This window comes from Barbus barbus (assembly GCF_936440315.1).
Source record: "Barbus barbus genome assembly, chromosome: 16".
In the NCBI taxonomy this organism is placed as follows: domain Eukaryota; kingdom Metazoa; phylum Chordata; class Actinopteri; order Cypriniformes; family Cyprinidae; genus Barbus; species Barbus barbus.
In genome coordinates, this window is record NC_136744.1 from 10,274,666 (window position 1) to 10,293,382 (window position 18,717).

The 18,717-nt window shown below is 39.0% G+C and overlaps 1 protein-coding gene across 1 annotated transcript in view; it reads left to right on the forward strand.

Moving 5' to 3' along the window:
- Positions 1-17,879, forward strand: part of LOC306882163 (methylcytosine dioxygenase TET1-like) — a gene marked incomplete at its 5' end in the record, with an annotated part of 52,912 nt that extends 35,033 nt beyond the window's left edge. The window contains 9 exon segments of the mRNA XM_079436641.1: positions 1,524-3,627; positions 3,716-3,806; positions 4,909-5,002; positions 5,098-5,306; positions 6,702-6,852; positions 10,062-10,151; positions 10,363-10,500; positions 10,605-10,917; positions 13,547-17,879. Of these exon segments, the coding sequence (XP_079292767.1) occupies positions 1,524-3,627; positions 3,716-3,806; positions 4,909-5,002; positions 5,098-5,306; positions 6,702-6,852; positions 10,062-10,151; positions 10,363-10,500; positions 10,605-10,917; positions 13,547-14,514 (4,158 nt within the window). The 3' untranslated portion in view covers positions 14,515-17,879.
- Positions 17,880-18,717: the final 838 nt, after the last annotated feature.

Here is an 18,717-nt window from a genome sequence, read left to right on the forward strand (position 1 = left end):
CATAATTTATTCAGCAATTCTTCTCCCAGAGTTGCCGTCTTCCGCCATTTTGGAGAGTACCCCAGAATGTAATCGGCTTTGTTTATGTTCAGTAGAAAGCGCACGCATGCTGAACGTTAACAACGCTGATTATATAATATGCATTTAACACAGGTTTGATAAAATCATAATTAAAGATATGGAAGGAAGAGAAAGAGATTCACTCACTCATACCAAACAAGATACACTTGCAACAAACCATTCAAAAGTTAGTAATAATTTAATGCGTTATGCGTGATCACAGTATAATGTTCGACATATGTGACCCTAGAGCACAAAACCAGTCTTAAAGATGCTGTATGTAGGTTTTTGACTCTACTAAAGCATAAAAATACCATAACATGTTTGCAGATATTTAAGAAACATGCTAAGTTAACATACTTGTTTATCTGAAAAACAATGCTACAGTCAACTATTCTCCTTTGAAAAAAATGTGCGTTATGGCCCGGAATGACGATTTGTGTTTTGGTTTGTGAAACCCGCCCACTGCCAGTTTACCCAATTGTAGTTGGTGGAAAACACAGCGTATTTCTTTTAATTTCATTCCTCGTCATGTGCACTTGTTCCTGTTGGTGTCGTTAATCTGGCAACTTGCGTGTGCGACAAGTTTGAGGAGGAGGGGCCGGGTGAAAGAAAATATATAATAATAATACCCTCTCCAATATTTTGAAATTGGAGTGCAATATCTAGTTCAATCCTACATACAGCACCTTTAAGTTGCACGGCTATATCTGTAGCAATAGCCAAAAATACATTGTATGGGTCAGAATTATCGATTTTTCTTTTATGCCAAAAATCATTAGGATATTAAGTAAAGATCATGTTCCATGAAAATATTTTTTAAATTTCCTGCAGTAAATATATCAAAACTTAATTTGGACAAATTTAAAGGCAATTTTCTCAATATTTAGATTTTTTTGCACCCTCAGATTCCAGATATTCAAATAGTTATATCTAGGCCAGATATTGTCCTATCATAACAAACCATACATCAATGGAAACCTTATTTATTTAGCTTTCAGGTGATGTATAAAACTCAATTTCGAAAATTTAAACATATGACTGATTTTGTGGTCCAGCTTCACATATATGGGTTGCAGACATGATACAGAGTTATGCAATGGAATGACATTAAATCATTAAACTATAGTAACAGAATTAATCATGCTCGCTGACCTGTACATACATTCCTCAGCAAATGTGGTTAAATTACTGTGAATTAATTAATTGGCATAAAGAAATTCATATAAGAAATGATGGGACAGTGTTGATCAGTTGTTCATTTGCTAAAACAAGCTATAGACTAGTGAGTAACTCGCATAACACAGAAAAAGTGTTTTTTATGTATTGCTTATTCACCCCAAGCTCTGTGCCATGATCCACTGTGGCACCAGCTGTCATAAGTTACGATGACCAATGCAGTATGTCCTGCTTCACACCACAGCCAAAACTTGCTGAAGCATCTCTATATTTTTCCACTGCAGGTTGAGTCAGAGGCAAACTCAGTAAATGGCACAAGCTCAGAGCAGATGGAGGAGACCTGTGCGACACCAGAGGAAGAGGCGCATTACATATCTTTAACACACAATGTTCCACCTGATGTTCCCACGACTCTCCAGCATGGCTTGTTACCAGCCCCTCCTGGAAAGGAGCCCGGGACCACTGATGTACTTCTCCCTCACAACAGTGCTCTAACCTCTCATAATGGTGCTGGACACATGAAACCAAACACTGAGAGACATGTGGATCCCACCCAGCCACATGCCATGTTCCATAGATCCATGTTTAAGAAGAGTCATGAATCAGAGTCCATTCAAGAGCAGACGGTTCCTCTGAAGAAGATTAAACTGGAAGAGCAATGGGTTGAGATTGATGACCCGCACTCAAAGCACTTAGAGACCAACGGGTGCTACGAAGATGCTTTATCTACCCTAGCAGCTGTGGTCTGCTTCTCCAGTACAGACAGGAAACGTCTAGAGGAGAGACTTTACGGGCCTCATGCCTGTTTAAAAACTGAGCCGAAAGAAGAACCATATCAGTGTCAGTTAAATCAAGGAGAAAGTCCAGAGGAACCTCCTCAGAATGATAACATTGCACTATCTTTACCCAGTGTCCAGTCTCTGGTCCAGTATAGGAATATTAGCGTTGATCAGGCTATAGCTATTGAGGCCTTGACCCAACTGGCAGCTACCCCACAAACAGTGCCCTTTGAAACAGAAAACCAGAGTCAGGACACTCAGCGAGAAACGTCTACATACTCTGCTTCAAGCAACCACATACCTCTTCGAGAGGCTAAACCAGTTTCAGATGTTTTCTCTAACAAGGTCTCTGTAATCAGTTCATCATTGCAACAGACTTCTGTCATCCACAACCCTCTGAACAGGCCAGCCAACTTCACCCAAAGTCAAAATCAGCATTGTGCGTCTACCTCCAGAAAACTTTCCTTGAAGGATCTTCTGGCGGCCAGCTCAGAATGTGAAAAGCTATCGTATACCGCAGAGAACCGCAGAAACGGCCAAGCACTTTGTAAAGCCGACAGGTTAGAAGGCACTTTCAAGAAGTATAAGCATGGAGAAGCGACTCAGATATCAAGAAAGAGGGAAGAGGAGGAAGTTGCGGCTCAATTAGTGCAGCTCGCGTTCATGATCGAATCCCGGCAGATGCAAGTCTCAGAAAACAGTCCCCCGAAAGGTATGCTGACTCAAACCATGAAATACAATCATAATTATTTGGGGCAGCACTTACAAAAGCCAAAAAAGACTAAAATGACGCCTTCAAAGCCCAGGATGTCTAAGAAGAAAGCTGCTGAGATCGAGGGCAACCATTGTAGGATTCCGTTGGCCAAGAGGACGCCCAACAGGAAAACCCCACTCAAGGCCACCATTCAGAAAGCCATTTCGCAACAAAAGATGAGGTTCCAGCACAAGAGGAGTCCGTTTCTTCCCCAAGCGCAGATAGACCTGAAAAAGTACATAGCGGAGGCTCATCATGAGAACAGGCAGCTCTTATACTACAGCAACTCTCTGAAGAAAGAGCACTTTGAAACGATCTTAGGTTCTGGTAAGCAGAACGGCTTTCACTTTAAACACGAGCATGGAGCTCAAAGTCATATACCGCCACCAAACGGACTGTTTCACAATCATACGAATGACCATCTAGGTGCTAGCCAGTGGCCGAGGCATGAATGTGAACAACAAATGATTTCTCAGGTATCAAAAACCTACGATGTGCTAAATCATGGTGCTAAACAACAACCTCAGCAAACCATGGCCAGTGAACCCTGTAAAGACTTGCCGCAAAGCCCAGGGATGTACCATAAAGCCAACGGCTTTAATGATCATCAACACTTGCACACGAATCAAAATGGATTTTACAAAGTGGAGAAGTCTGGAGGTGTTACGGTGTTGTCCACATCCAGTGTACATTTGGAGAACGGCGACGTGGTGAACACTGGAGAACAGGCTCCTACCAAGCACACGATCAACAGCTTTTTGGAGTCTCCGATGAGGTTCTTGGACACACCGACCAAGAATCTCCTCAACACCCCCTCTAAACAAATCACAGAGCTGCCCTCCTGTGACTGTGTGGGTAAGTCATATTAGCCATATCATAACTTGAAATAAAAGTCGACTAGAACTTCTTTCAGTTCATCTCCATACACAATTTCCCTCTACAGAACACGTAATTGAGAAAGAGGAGGGTCCGTACTACACCCACCTTGGATCTGGCCCGAATGTAGCAGCCGTGAGAGAGATGATGGAGAACAGGTAAAGAATATATATATTCAATAAAATAAATAATAATATATTCATGAAAATAATACATTTATTTACTAAAAAATATTAAAAAAAAAAATATATATATATATATATTATTTAATAATATTAATAATGGTTCATATTTATAAGCAATCCAACATCTATATAACATCTATATTATCTTGTCTCAATATATGCCAAAATAATTATTTGAAATTTGTAATGATCAGCCTTTTCCTGTTGATCTATCAATCAAATTATTAACTGATTATCAGGTTGCATGTAAATGTAGCTAATATTCCATAATTAAATACTGGGCTTGGCAATTAAATACTTGCAGTGGAGCCCTGCTGTGCAATATTTTTTTACATTGACAGAGAAGTATACATGTAGCTATAGACTTCTCTGCATTCAGAGTTGTAACCACAGATGCGTTTCAGCAGAAACACACTTTCATTCTCTCTAGAAGCTGAAACAGGAAGCCTATAACTGGGTTCAAGGGGCCCATAGAGTGATTCTCACCACAGAGGTTGAGAGGTTACTACTGAACTGTGGTAGCTATGGCAGAATTATGTTGTGATGATACTATTTCCCTTAAGTCGCACAATCAAAAAATAGTTTCAGACCCCTAACCCTAAATGTTACACTTCTGCAATTAATTCAATTCAAACCACTTAATATACAGACTCCATTTGAACATTACTTTGTTTTATAGATCATTTCAGTCTGTTTTTAAACGTAAGATTAAAGTCTGAAAATCCTGTTTGGGTTATATTGTTGAATTGCCCACCATTCAAAATGCACCTGATGATGATGATGCTATAATATTTGAATACTAAATTCTGATTGGTGTTATTTTTTTTGCATTTATCTGCATATTGAATCATGATGGATCTGTTCTTCATTGAATATATATATATATATATATATATATATATATTAGTCTTTTTACAAAAAAAAAATACTTTTATATTTTATGAAGGCTAGGTCTGTTGCAAAGGGATCGTCATATTTGAGGGTCCTTTTGCATAAAAAAAATGTTAAACTTTTGAAAATACCTGTGTTATAGTGCTTGACACACACACAACTCACTACACTGTTTTCATCACAGATATGGTGAGAAAGGCAACGCAGTCCGTGTGGAGGTTGTTGTGTTTACAGGCAAAGAGGGGCGGAGCTCACAGGGTTGCCCAATCGCCAAGTGGGTGAGTGACCCGTATGAAATAACTAGCAGTCTGTGAAGAGCTTGCAGAATGTCTGTTCCTTCATATACTGTGTGCACATGTGTTAAATTCTGCAGATCATACGTCGAGGAAGTGAGGAAGAGAAGTTGCTGTGTCTTGTGCGGCAGCGTGCTGGTCACTGCTGTCAGAACGCAGTGGTAGTCATTCTCATCCTGGCCTGGGAGGGGATCCCACGCAGTGTGGCTGACAAGCTGTACCAGGAGCTCACACAGACTCTCTGCAAATATGGCTCGCCCACTAGCCGCCGATGTGCCCTCAATGAGGAGTGAGTCACAAGTGACATACGGAGAGAATGTGTGGGAATGATTCACGTACACACTCCCTCACACAAATACAAAAGAACATTTGGAGGTTGTTCTTGATGAAGTGTTTGTGAAGCATGAGTACTTTTCTTTTAACTCCTTCACACCATTATTTTGTAAGTGTACATTCACCACTGAAAAGTCCAGGCTAGAGTAGGAAAAAGCAGGCTCGGAAATGATCTTGGGGCAAAATGAACAAAAAAATCAAGATATGAGGACACAAAATGCCTCGGCACGATTAAACTAAAACAATTGTGATTAAAGTGAAATGTGAACATGAATAAAGAGTATTGATTGCGACATTACATTCAGATCTGCTCACAATGTGTCAAAGATTAATTTTTTTGCAAGTTGCTTTTTGCAGTGCTGAGCATTATAAATAATAACATGCATATCTATTGAGCGCATGAATGTGATGGCCAATCAGAGATGTTTAGATTAGTCATCAGTGAAAGTTCTGCAGTTCCACGAATTTCTCTCATCATAAACTAACATGCTAAATAGTAATAAACAAATTCATTGTTGATGTTGATTTTTTTTTTTTTTGGAAACATATTCTGATAATGCCCCAGGAAATCACTTCCAGGGGACAAATACTCCTGCCCCTTAATGGAAAATTAATTTCTGTTATAAAAGTTCAGTAATTTGTGGAAAAAAATTAGGCCACGAAATTACCACCCAAATGATAATTTAAAGTCATTATTGCATTATATGATAAAAGCACTAAATAAACATTACAAAAAATAGCTTTAGAAAGAAATATTTTGATTCAGCATTGCATAAATAATGACGGATTCATGCGGATTCAAATTATGCGGATTCATTAAGTAAAAAACACTGCTGTGTGTTGCTCGGAGATGCACAAAAGTTCTGCTGCGGCTTAGTTTAAACTATTTTCATTGGCGAAATTGAGCAAAATAGACAATATTGACAATCTTGTATGTAAAATTTAAGAGTTTTAACTTGTTTATTGAACTATTGTATAAAATCAATTTCACATTTTCAGTCATAAAGAAATTCGGCAAGAAAAAAAAACTTGATTGTGTGATATTGCTAAACTTATATCATAAATATTAATATAAGACAAAAACCCATACAGGCATTTTTGCCCTCATATCCTTGAATTTTAGGGGCATATAACTGTATTCTTGTAGGCTAGATCACACAATGAGTCATTGCCCTGCATCATGTTCATCATGCCATGCAATACAGGTGTCGGCCCCTTTTGGGGTGCGCTAAATGCATTAATAATTTTAATGCATATGTATTCCACATTTTACATGCATGTAAAAGCACCACCAGCAAGTATTATATTATTGCACTGTAACTTACCTTACCTTCTTCCTCCCTCCTGTTAGTCGCACATGTGCGTGTCAGGGTCTGGATCCAGAGACCTGCGGTGCCTCTTTCTCGTTTGGTTGCTCCTGGAGTATGTACTTCAATGGCTGCAAGTTTGCACGCAGCAAAACGCCCCGGAAGTTCAGACTGCAGGGAGACTATCCTGAGGAGGTGAGCACTAGATGGGCTCATATGAGATACATTCTCAGTCCACTAGAAATGTATGAAGAAATGCTCTGTTATGAAAGAATTTCATGCTGGTTTTCAAAATCCTGCCAACAAGCCATAGTGGACAGTAAAACAGTTAACAGAAAATTGCTCACATGATGGACCTAAATGAAGGGGAGAATCCGTAAAAGGGTTGCATGACTGATGTTTTTATTATTATTATTATTATTATTATTGCAAAACCTCCCCAAACAAAGTTTGACCAGGTTCAAAATATGAGTTGAAATAGCACTGTGCCATTGAGTATTGAGTCATTATTACTCATTACAATGCAAACACGCCTTCTTTTTAAGTAAATTATCCTCATAGTTTATACACTTTCAGCCGATTCAAGTGTCTGATTTACAGTGTTCACACCAAGAACGACAACTATAAAGATAACGATAAAGATATAATTCTAAAAATCATTCTCAATATTAAAGAATAAAAGGGTCCACACCACAGCTATAACAATAAAGGCACAGAGACACCCAATCAGAATCCATCCTGCTATAACGAGCTGAAGAATTTAAAGTGGCAGACGAGCGTTCGCTTAAAATAAATAGACAATATTGTTTGCTGGTGTGGATGCAAATATCGTTATCTTTATAGTTATCATTCTCGGTGTGAACTGGGCTAAAGAGCCATCCTGCAAGATAATAAGTAATAACCTAATATAAACAATGATAACAGTGGTCGCAGTGCACAAAAACATTATTTTGTATAGTACCTGTAATATAAACAAAATACATTTTAGTAAACTAACATCTAGAAGTTTGGTGTCAGTAAGATTTTTCAAAGAAATTAAATTCAGCAAAGTTGCTAGGGATGCACCGAATGTTCGGCAACAGAAATTGTTCGGCCGAAAATAGAATAAGCGAAAAGGTCGAATAAATTATACCGAACAATGATGTGACGCGATCAAATAGAGGCGTGCACTAATGCTGCAAACATGTCAGCAGTGCGGAAGCATTTAAAACCGTCTGAGAAAGACACAAAAATTAATTCTGTGCGGCTCTGATCAAGAATTTTCATTTCCATGCATCCCTAAAAGTTTTAAGCATTAAATTGATGAAAAGTGCAAGTAAATGCATTTGTAATGTTAAAAAGTTTGTTTCAAATAAATGCTGTTATATTGAACTTTCTATCCATCAGATAATCCTGAAGGGAAAAGGTTTCTACAAAAATATTAAGCAGCACAACTGTTTTCAGCATTGATAGTAATAAGAAATGTTTCATGAGAACCAAATTAGAATAGAATGATTTCTGAAGGATCATGTGACACTGAAGACTGAAAATTCAGCTTTGCCATCACAAGAATAAATTACATTTTAAAATGTATTAAAATACAAAACAGTTATTTTACATTGTAATAATATTTCACACTATTATTGTTTTTACTGTATTTTTGAATCAAGTACAAACCCGATTCCAAAAAAGTTGGGACACTGTACAAATTACGAATAAAAAAGGAATGCAATAATTTACAAATCTCATAAACTTATATTTTATTCACAATAGAATATAGATAACATATCAAATGTTGAAAGTGAGACATTTTGAAATGTCATGCCAAATATTGGCTCATTTTGGATTTCATGAGAGCTACACATTCCAAAAAAGTTGGGACAGGTAGCAATAAGAGGCCGGAAAAGTTAAATGTACATATAAGGAACAGCTGGAGGGCCAATTTGCAACTTATTAGGTCAATTGGCAACATGATTGGGTATAAAAAGAGCCTCTCAGAGTGGCAGTGTCTCTCAGAAGTCAAGATGGCAAGAGGATCACCAATTCCCCCAATGCTGCGGCGAAAAATAGTGGAGCAATATCAGAAAGGAGTTTCTCTGAGAAAAATTGCAAAGAGTTTGAAGTTATCATCATCTACAGTGCATAATATCATCCAAAGATTCAGAGAATCTGGAACAATCTCTGTGTGCGTAAGGGTCAAGGCCGGAAAACCATACTGGATTCCCGTGATCTTCGGGCCCTTAGACGGCACTGCATCACATACAGGAATGCTACTGTAATGGAAATCACAACATGGGCTCAGGAATACTTCCAGAAAACATTGTCGGTGAACACAATTCGCCGTTGCCGGCTAAAACTCTATAGGTCAAAAAAGAAGCCATATCTAAACATGATCCAGAAGCGCAGGCGTTTTCTCTGGGCCAAGGCTTATTTAAAATGGACTGCGGCAAAGTGGAAAACTGTTCTGTGGTCAGACGAATCAAAATTTGTAGTTCTTTTTGAAAAATTGGGACGCCATGTCATCCGGACTAAAGAGGACAAGGACAACCCAAGTTGTTATCAGCGCTCCGTTCAGAAGCCTGCATCTCTGATGGTATGGGGTTGCGTGAGTGCGTGTGGCATGGGCAGCTTACACATCTGGAAAGGCACCATCAATGCTGAAAGGTATATCCAAGTTCTAGAACAACATATGCTCCCATCCAGACGTTGTCTCTTTCAGGGAAGACCTTGCATTTTCCAACATGACAATGCCAGACCCCATACTGCATCAATTACAACATCATGGCTGCGTAGAAGGAGGATCCGGGTACTGAAATGGCCAGCCTGCAGTCCAGATCTTTCACCCATAGAAAACATTTGGCGCATCATAAAGAGGAAGATGCGACAAAGAAGACCTAAGACAGTTGAGCAACTAGAAGCCTGTATTAGACAAGAATGGGACAACATTCCTATTCCTAAACTTGAGCAACTTGTCTCCTCAGTCCCCAGACGTTTGCAAACTGTTATAAAAAGAAGAGGAGATGCCACACAGTGGTAAACATGGCCTTGTCCCAACTTTTTTGAGATGTGTTGATGCCATGAAATTTAAAATAAACTTATTTTTCCCTATCATTTCGTAAAATGATACATTTTCTCAGTTTAAACTTTTGATATGTCATCTATGTTGTATTCTGAATAAAATATTGAAATTTGAAACTTCCACATCATTGCATTCTGTTTTTATTCACAATTTGTACAGTGTCCCAACTTTTTTGGAATCGGGTTTGTAAATCCTTGCAGCATCCATGCTTGAGCATTATTGATATTATTTCAAAAACACCAAAAAATCATACCAACCCCAAATTTTTTGAAAGGTAGAGTACTTATGTTTTATGGTCATTTCATTTCATCTTTCAAACTACAATAATGTTTGATTTTGTGGTTAGGAGGAGAAGTTGGAGAAAAACTTGCAGAATCTGGCATCAGATTTGGGCCCTGTGTACAAGAAACTTGCTCCTGAGGCCTTTCAGAACCAGGTAGGAATTACATAATCAAAATGTCACAATCTGTCACAATGTTAAAACTGCTCTTAAACAGAGCTCAACAGTAAAAATGTTTGCTAAGTTAGTTTGCTAAGTTAGTTAATTTTGTGATTAATGTTGATATTTCTATAGTAGCCAAAATAAAACAAACTAAGCCCTATGTACATTTGTAAAGACAGTATCATAATGATCTGTAACCTGTCAGGTGGAGCAAGAGCAGCAGGGGCAGGACTGTCGGCTGGGCAGGACCGAAGGTCGACCATTCTCTGGTGTGACTGCATGTGTGGACTTCTGCGCTCATGCCCACAGAGACACACATAACATGACCAATGGAAGCACTGTGGTGAGTCTCACTTCCACTCTCAATATCAATGTCCTTCTAATACTTTTTTTTTTCTGACACCATTGAGATAATTGAGATATGCATTTGTCTCATGTGAACTGCAGGTATGCACTTTAACCAAGGAGGATAACCGTGCAGTGCGGAACATTCCAGAGGACGAGCAGCTGCACGTCCTGCCGCTCTACAAGATCTCTGACACGGATGAGTTTGGCCATGTTGAGGGCCAGTGGGCCAAAATGAAGTCTGGGGCACTGCAAGTCCTCTCTGCTTTCCCAAGAGAAGTGAGGATGTTGGCCGAGCCCGTCAAATCAGCACGCAAGAGGAGGATGGAGGCTAAAAGAGCCCATGCTGAGAAACTAGGCGGCCTGGACAGTAAGCAGGGCACTCCTGTGAAAGTCAAGAACGAGCCTCTTAAAGGTATATCCAGTTCAGCCTTCCTTCTTAAGAGGCATGCAATGTTCTTGATGTGCACAAGTTGGTTTCAGGCAGGGTTTTTGGTGTAAGGTGGAGGAACATTCAGAATGTGTAGTGCTGGGGAGGCTCCAGAAACTGTTTAAAAACCCCTGGTTTAGGGGGCATTTACTCTACACCATTTTCAACTAAAATAGAAAATTTACTATGCATTTTGGCCATTTATTTACTCAATAAGCCTTTTGGGGGTCTGAAAATGCAAACTTTTGAAAATTGGTTTCAAGGTTTTTAAAAGATAGTTTTGTCTCTGTGTTTTTTTCAGTTCTTTATTGGTATCGATCTATATTGGATATTCAATTACAATTACAATTTTTTACATTTAGATTGTTTATCATCATCTAACACTCACTTTAAGATCATTGCATTATTATTTTTCTATTGTTATTTTTAAATATTATTTAATTATTTTATAAAGAATTTAATAGCACAGTTAAATGTAATCTTTAGCAAATTTGAAAATTCATATCCATTTTTCATGCTGTACATTATAATGCTGTGATGCCTAAATTCACTTGCAGCATTTTAAAGGTCCCATGGCATGAAAATTTCACTTTATGAGGTTTTTTAACATTAATATGAGTTCCCCTAGCCTGACTATGGTCCCCCAGTGGCTAGAAATGGCGATAGGTGTAAACCGAGCCCAGGGTATCCTGCTTCGCCTTTGATAAAATGAAAGCTCAGATGGCCCGATCTGGAATCTTCCCCTTATGTCGTCATACGGGGAAAGGTTACCTCCCCTTTCTCTGCTTTGCCCGCCCATGATGAGGCTACGACCGTGCGAGGCGAGCAAGAGACATCATGGCTTGCAAACGAGCGAAGCACTGTTTTGCGTCTGAGTTATAAACTGCACATATTAACAGACAAATTATGTTCATATTTAAAAGTCCAAACTGTCAGTAAGCGACAAGTGCTTGGAAACGCTGTTTTGTAAATGATTTATTGATGAGTCTGCTGCTTTAAGGCAAACTGAAAGCGTTGCTTCTCTGCCGCTCGCTGCTCAGAACAGACGCCGAGAGAGGCGACACTGCGCCGGGAGAGAGACCTCGTGCTCGCGGGGCAGTACTGGAGACATCTTCCAACTGAATGATAAGGTTTTTTTTTTTTTTTTTTAAGTCGCTAGGTTTGTTAGTATGTACCCGTTATGGGAAAAAAGCCGCCTAAAGGGTCTAAAAGTTACTAAATATTGTTCTAAAGTCGCGCTCGTGTGTGTGAGACGTGGCAGCTGATGGCAGCAGGCGGTGGATATTGTTGCGGTCCGCCCAGGTAAAGTCTATGTGTGGGAAACACTGACTGTATCCAGACACAATATTTTAAACTAACCATTCGGAGATGTCCTGCTGTAGCCGCTGAGTTGCAACTTCTTCATCTAGTGCTTCTCCATCCAGATCAGATTCTGGGTCAAACTGAAAAGCTTGAAGGACTGCGTGTCTACGAGCCATTGCGATACATCCACTGTCAACATTAGCGCATGGTACCATGGAGCAAGCTGGTTAAGGCCACACACCCACCCTCCACCTTGCCCCGCCTCTCTCCTCATCATTAGCATTTAAAGCTACAGACACAGAAATGGCGCGTCCTAAGGAAAGCTAATTTTGGGACTGGCTCGTAGTGGCTGAAATTCTGCACCAAGGCTGAATTTCGGGAACGAGACTTCAGATACAGTACTAGGGACCACTTAGGCCTATATAAAAGCACCCAAAAAACAGCATGTCATGGGACCTTTAAACAAATTTTACCATTTTTGTTTGTTTGTTTGTTTTTCACACTATTCAATAGTAGCATTAAAATATTTATTAGTTTATTGGTATCGGATAGAATTTTCTCTTTTTACTATTTCCTGAAACCAGATATATACCAAAGACTATAGAAATACAAATACGGTTCACTCCTGTACTTATGAATGGGAGAAACTGCAACGCGCAATATGGCAAATGAAAGAGCCAATCGTTGATTGGTAAAGTCGTTGCATCACTGCAGCGGCCGTTAGAAGCTCTGGTTCCCATAGAAACCTGAGGCTGGACCAGCCAATGCGCATGTGCAGTCATAAGCGCGTTGGAGCTACACATGCACACTGGCTGATCGAGCCTGAAAAATAAGCTTTTTAAACGCTATTTGAGCTTAAGAAACAACATTCATGGGGGCAGTTCATTTCAGATTTTGTGGCTGATTTGAAATATGTAATTTAATGGCGAGTTTAATGAGCAGTTTTTGAGATTTCAATATTCCCCCATTCATTTAGATAGGACTTGGTCTTGTTTGAGCTGCCCGGAGGCGTAGCAAATATGGCGGCCGAGTGAACGGACTTTCCTTGAAAGGGACTTTATATATATAGTACATTTCAAGAATAGGTTTCTTTAACTACCCAAAAAATAGCCGTATAACCACTGAGATTATAAAATATGGATATATGATGGATATGTAATGGGAATGATTTTAATTCATTTTGTAAATTAAATATACATTTTTCTTGAGAATAGATCATAAAATAGGGTTGTGGCTGTTGTGCCACTGATTTATTCCAAGAAACTTTTGGTGACTTCTCTAATCTACATTATTATTATTATTTTGTCCACAGGTTTCAAACACACCTCTGCTGAACATTCACCTGGTTTGGAAAGGGATACTCGTAATTTAAGTTCCAGCATGCGATTATCTGCAGTTCCAGGCATTGGAGACCAATTCTCAGACTTTCGCTACACTGTCCAGAGTAACACATGCCGCACTCCTCCTTTGGCCTCCAGCTTTGGCATGTCCACACACCCAGAGTTCCCTCAACCACATGATCCCTCAAGAGCAACAGGCCACAGCAATGGTTCTCCTTCTCCTAGGCACGGACTCGAGACCATCAGGCAGATGTCTGAACCGTTCAGAAACTCGTATCTGAACGACCCTCTGAGAATGAATTCGAAATACTCTCCCTCGTTCAAATCCGAGCCTGAGGAGATGCGGTGCTTCCAGGGCGGCGCAGCTCCCACCCCGCTCTCCCCGCCCACGGCCGAGGGTCTCCATAGTCGCTTGAACCTGGAGGACCACCAAAACCCTCCAGTTACGGCGCAACCCCTGACCCCAGAGGTGGGTAAAGCGGAGGAAGTGTGGTCGGACAGCGAGCACAATTTCCTCGACGAAGACATCGGCGGGGTCGCAGTGGCTCCTTCCCACGGCTCCATCCTGATCGAATGCGCTCGGCGGGAAATGCACGCCACCACTCCCATCCTGCGACCCAACCGCACGCATCCCACCCGCATCTCCCTGGTCTTCTACCAGCACAAGAGCCTGAACGCTCCGGGCCACGGCCTGCAACAGTGGGAGGCTAAAATGGCCGAGAAGGCCAGGGAGAAAGAGGAAGCCGAGCGTCTGGGACTCAACAACAGGTCAAAGGAGATGGATTCGGATACGGAGAGCGAAAATGAGACTTATCCAGAAGAGAGAGACAAGCTTCAGGTTCCTACCCGTCAATCGCTAACAGTTCCGCGTGACGGCGTCGTCATGTCAGCGCCCTACTCCCTCACGCACGTCACTGGGCCTTACAACCGCTGGACGTGAAATTCTCCATGCTTGTCTAGCTAATGCCTTACCTCAGCTAGTTCTCATCCTTTCATGCCCGTTTTTACCTGTGCCCTTCTTCAGTTGTGCTCTTCATCTCAGCTTTTACGAAGAAATAGAATACCGTTTGTGGGTTTTTAACTGTGAGTTTTGGTGTGTATGTCTTTGTTTTTTTATTGTAAAGAGATGGTGCTCAGAACAGATGTTATAAAACTGGTTTTATACATATAGATGAAATTAGTGCATAGAAGATGTGATTATTTATTCTGATCATTTTCAAGACTATTTTGTAATTTAATTTCTGGTCCAAGCCTGTTTACTGCAATAGGAGTATGTCATCCATTAAATGACGTGTGTAGTAAACACTCCGAATTGACATTGTCAAATGTGAATTCTATATTCTCGTCTCAGCCTTGGGTGCTGTCTTGTCCGACACTCGGTAGTTGCTATTTTATGGTGCCATTGTAGCAGTAAGGTTAAATGACCAATATGAACCACACATGGGTCATTACAGAAATCCGTTTTCTGGGTATTCGTATTGGTATGAAGGTACATTGTTTCGGCATTGTAAGACATTGTTGGGGGTAATGCATTGCAAGTAACACAAGTTACATAATCGGATTACGTTTTTCAAGTATCTAGTAAAGTAACAAAATATGTCAGTTACTTTTTTAAAGTACGGTAAGTAACGCAAGTTACCTTGTTTTCCCATTTATTCACTGACTATCTCACCAATGGAGATAAACTGGGAGTTCCAGAGGCTTATTAATTTCACTTTTGATGTGAAATGGACTGTACAGTTGCCAAAAATATAACTTTTGAGGTTTTTGTTATTAAAAAACAAATAAACAAGCCTAGCCCAGGTGACAAAAAGTAACGCAAAAGTATCATAATTCATTACTTTCCATAAAAAGTAACTAACGTAATCAGTTATACTTTTTTAAGGAGTAACGCAATATTGTAATGCATTACTTTTAAAAGTAACCTTCCCCAACACTGTTGTGAGACCAGATAGTATGTGGCGTCCCCTTAAAAAAAAAGCACTTTGTATCTTCAGACCAACTTGACCTTTGAAGTTTCCAATATGCACGTTTGGTTTATTCATCACCAAGTATCTATAGTCACGTTTTTGGTGTCATGATTATAAAACTTTGCATATTTAAGCAATAATCATGGAAGGTTTTATGCTGCATTTTGACAACGTTTCCAAACTGGTTACTTTCTGGCACTTATGTAAAATTTTATATTATTTGGTCCCTATTTTTGAGTTTCTTTTCTCTGTTTTTTTAACTCCCAAAGAGGTTGAAACATGACTTGAAATAGCTTAATCAATTTATACAATTCAAGCGTGTTAAGTTATGTTTGAACGAATTTACTGTATGTTTTTCACTGGTGCTTCTAAAGAGATCCCGTGACACCTCCTGAGATGTCATTTCATCTATTTTTATTGCTACATAGTGTATTTTTATTTTAAATCAATCACTTTTTGGTGCGAGGGCTGGGATGGATCAGTGTCTGCGCATTTTTATACGCAAGTATGTTTGGTTTTATTTAGGTGCACTGAATGAAAAGATCAATTTTATGACTTCGTAATTGCATATGAATCCAGAGGCCTAGTCAAGATATTGGCTCAAGCGAAAGGTTTACATTACTCTTATGTCATGAGGTTTAAAGTGAACATGCGACTAAGAAATGTCTTGTTAATTTCATCTTTATGGTGCTAAAGAGTGTACGTCAGTGTTCAAAACCATTGTACACCCAAAATGCTGTACTTCAGCACTTGAAACAACATCTTGTCATGTAGGTTGTGAGACATTTTATACATCGTCTCTAAAAATGTGTTTTAACTAGTACTCTAGATGCGACAAAGATAGAAAAGCTCAACAGTAACCCAATGTGAACCTATGTTTTGGGGAACTTGAAGTCACAGAGTGGCATGGGTACGTTCACGCTACTGTCTCTTCAATTAAATCTATTTTTGCTGAACAATGATACTGTTGTTTTTGTGTAAAACCATCATGTGTAACAAAAAGAAGACGACATTGTAACCCTGAGCTCAGTTTGTATATAGCTCAGGGAAAGTGCTCATCAGTGGTGCTTATCCATAGTACCAGAGTCCCCAGGCATTGACAAATCACATGTAGGTGCTGCACTAGTTCTGGATCTTTCTGGTTGGCCGGTGCTGAATGTTGTTTGAATATCATTAGATCATGCTATGTTATTGAGTGTTTTTCCTCTTGACTTTATGTGGCACAAATAATACTATGACCTCACAGTACCCTGATGGTAATTGACTGACATTGAAATGCCAGTACTATGAACATAAGATATAGCCTAACGGAATTACCAATGCAATTCGATTCAATGCTCATTGGTTTTCTGCATTTTTCTAAGCGATTGTTTTCCAAGCTCTTGTTTTATGTGAATTATGGGTTGGTTTTTGTGTCGCTGTTCAAAAACTGCATTTCTGTGTAAATTACATTAGATTTATGATTGATTTATTATACCATAAACTCATTTAGTTAGATTTGGCTCATGTGATCTTATTTGAGTTCAGATGATTAAACATGGCTCTCATTGCAACAGTCTGGTAAAGACAAAAACAAAACATGTTCCTAAAGAAATCTTTTTTTTTTTACATTCTTTTTTAAGTTAATATATTCAAATTAGACGTCTCTTGCATGTTTTTCCTCTTTTGTTGTATATTTTCCCTCTTTTCTCAGGTCTCTCTGCCCATGTAACTTCTACGATTTTTGTATTGTCTTCCAATTAAATTCTCCCAAATTTTAATTTACTTTTGTTATTGTTTGTAAAATGGAAAGGTTTCCCTTAAAACATCTTCATGTATGTTTTCAGTTTGACAATTCTCTTCTGTATATGTTGAATGAAAGCTGAAGTGTGTAATTTCTGCTCCACTAGCTCATCAAACAAAACTGCATTAATAATTACGACTATTTTCTACCAGATTTCTCACAATGTCAGGCAAATTGATTGATTAATCCAGTGCTTTTGTGTTGGGCCGGTCTCGAGAAATGATTTGATTGCTGCTCAGAGATGCAGATGTTACATTTTTGGGGAATTCAATCTACCATTGACTTATTTACTTATTTTTATCTGAAAATTGAACGAGTTATTTTAACATTGAAAAAAAAATTACCCACTTCAGCTTTAAGTATGAATGTAAGCCATTACGGGCACTGTTATAATGTGGAATTTTAAACCTCCTCTTACCTACAAAACAAACAAGAACATATGATGACTTGAAGACTTGTTCATTTTGTGACTTGAAATGATCTGTCAAGGAAAGAAACACCAGCTTTTGCTATTTTTCTTTTAGAAAATAAAATGCACAGTAGTTGTACAGTACATGTGAAGTGTGAGGCTTTTCCATTGGCACATTTTTCTGGATGATTTTTCAACTCTTCTATGCATCCAAATAGGAGTTTTTCACAGCCCAAACACATTGTCTTTCTAATACATTCTACACAGAGCATAGTAACAAAGTATAAGACAAGTCATGTAGTAGCAATTCATCAAGCATATGAGCATTATTACTCTGTATTTTCATGTGTTTATCAGATATTTTGAATAGATGTTTGAAAATATCTTGAACGTTAGTCAGTTTGGACCATGCTCAAATATGTATTTGGCTCATATCTGCCAAATGTGTTCAAGAATATCAATTCTCTAACTATGCTGTCATAAAGAGTGATTTTCCTGGCAGAAAAATCAGATGACCTGGAATTTTGGAGAATTCACTCTCAGTTATAATGATTTTAAATCAACCCATACAGTTGCACTTATACTAAATTGATTTAATGATGAATTATGGCCTGATTGCCTTATATCTATAGGACAGTAAATTATGACATGACACCAGATTTAGAGCTTCGGCTCTTACAGTTTGTCAGGAAGATGTTCTCCACAAGAGTACACCATAACTAAAAGTAGTGCATAACAGTTTCTAGTGCCCTCTATGGGCAGAATGTGACGAACTGTGGTGTGCATCCTCAGATGACCCTAACACCAGTGTTTTAAGTTCATATTACACAGGTCAATGTCCAAAATTTCCATTGCATCTGTCTGCAAAACTCAAGAATCGAATTTCCCTGAATAGCTAGTCAGGATTGTCTCCATGTAATATTCACCAAATATAGTGAATGTTGTCTGATTACCATGCAAAAAAAAAAAAAAAAAAAAGTA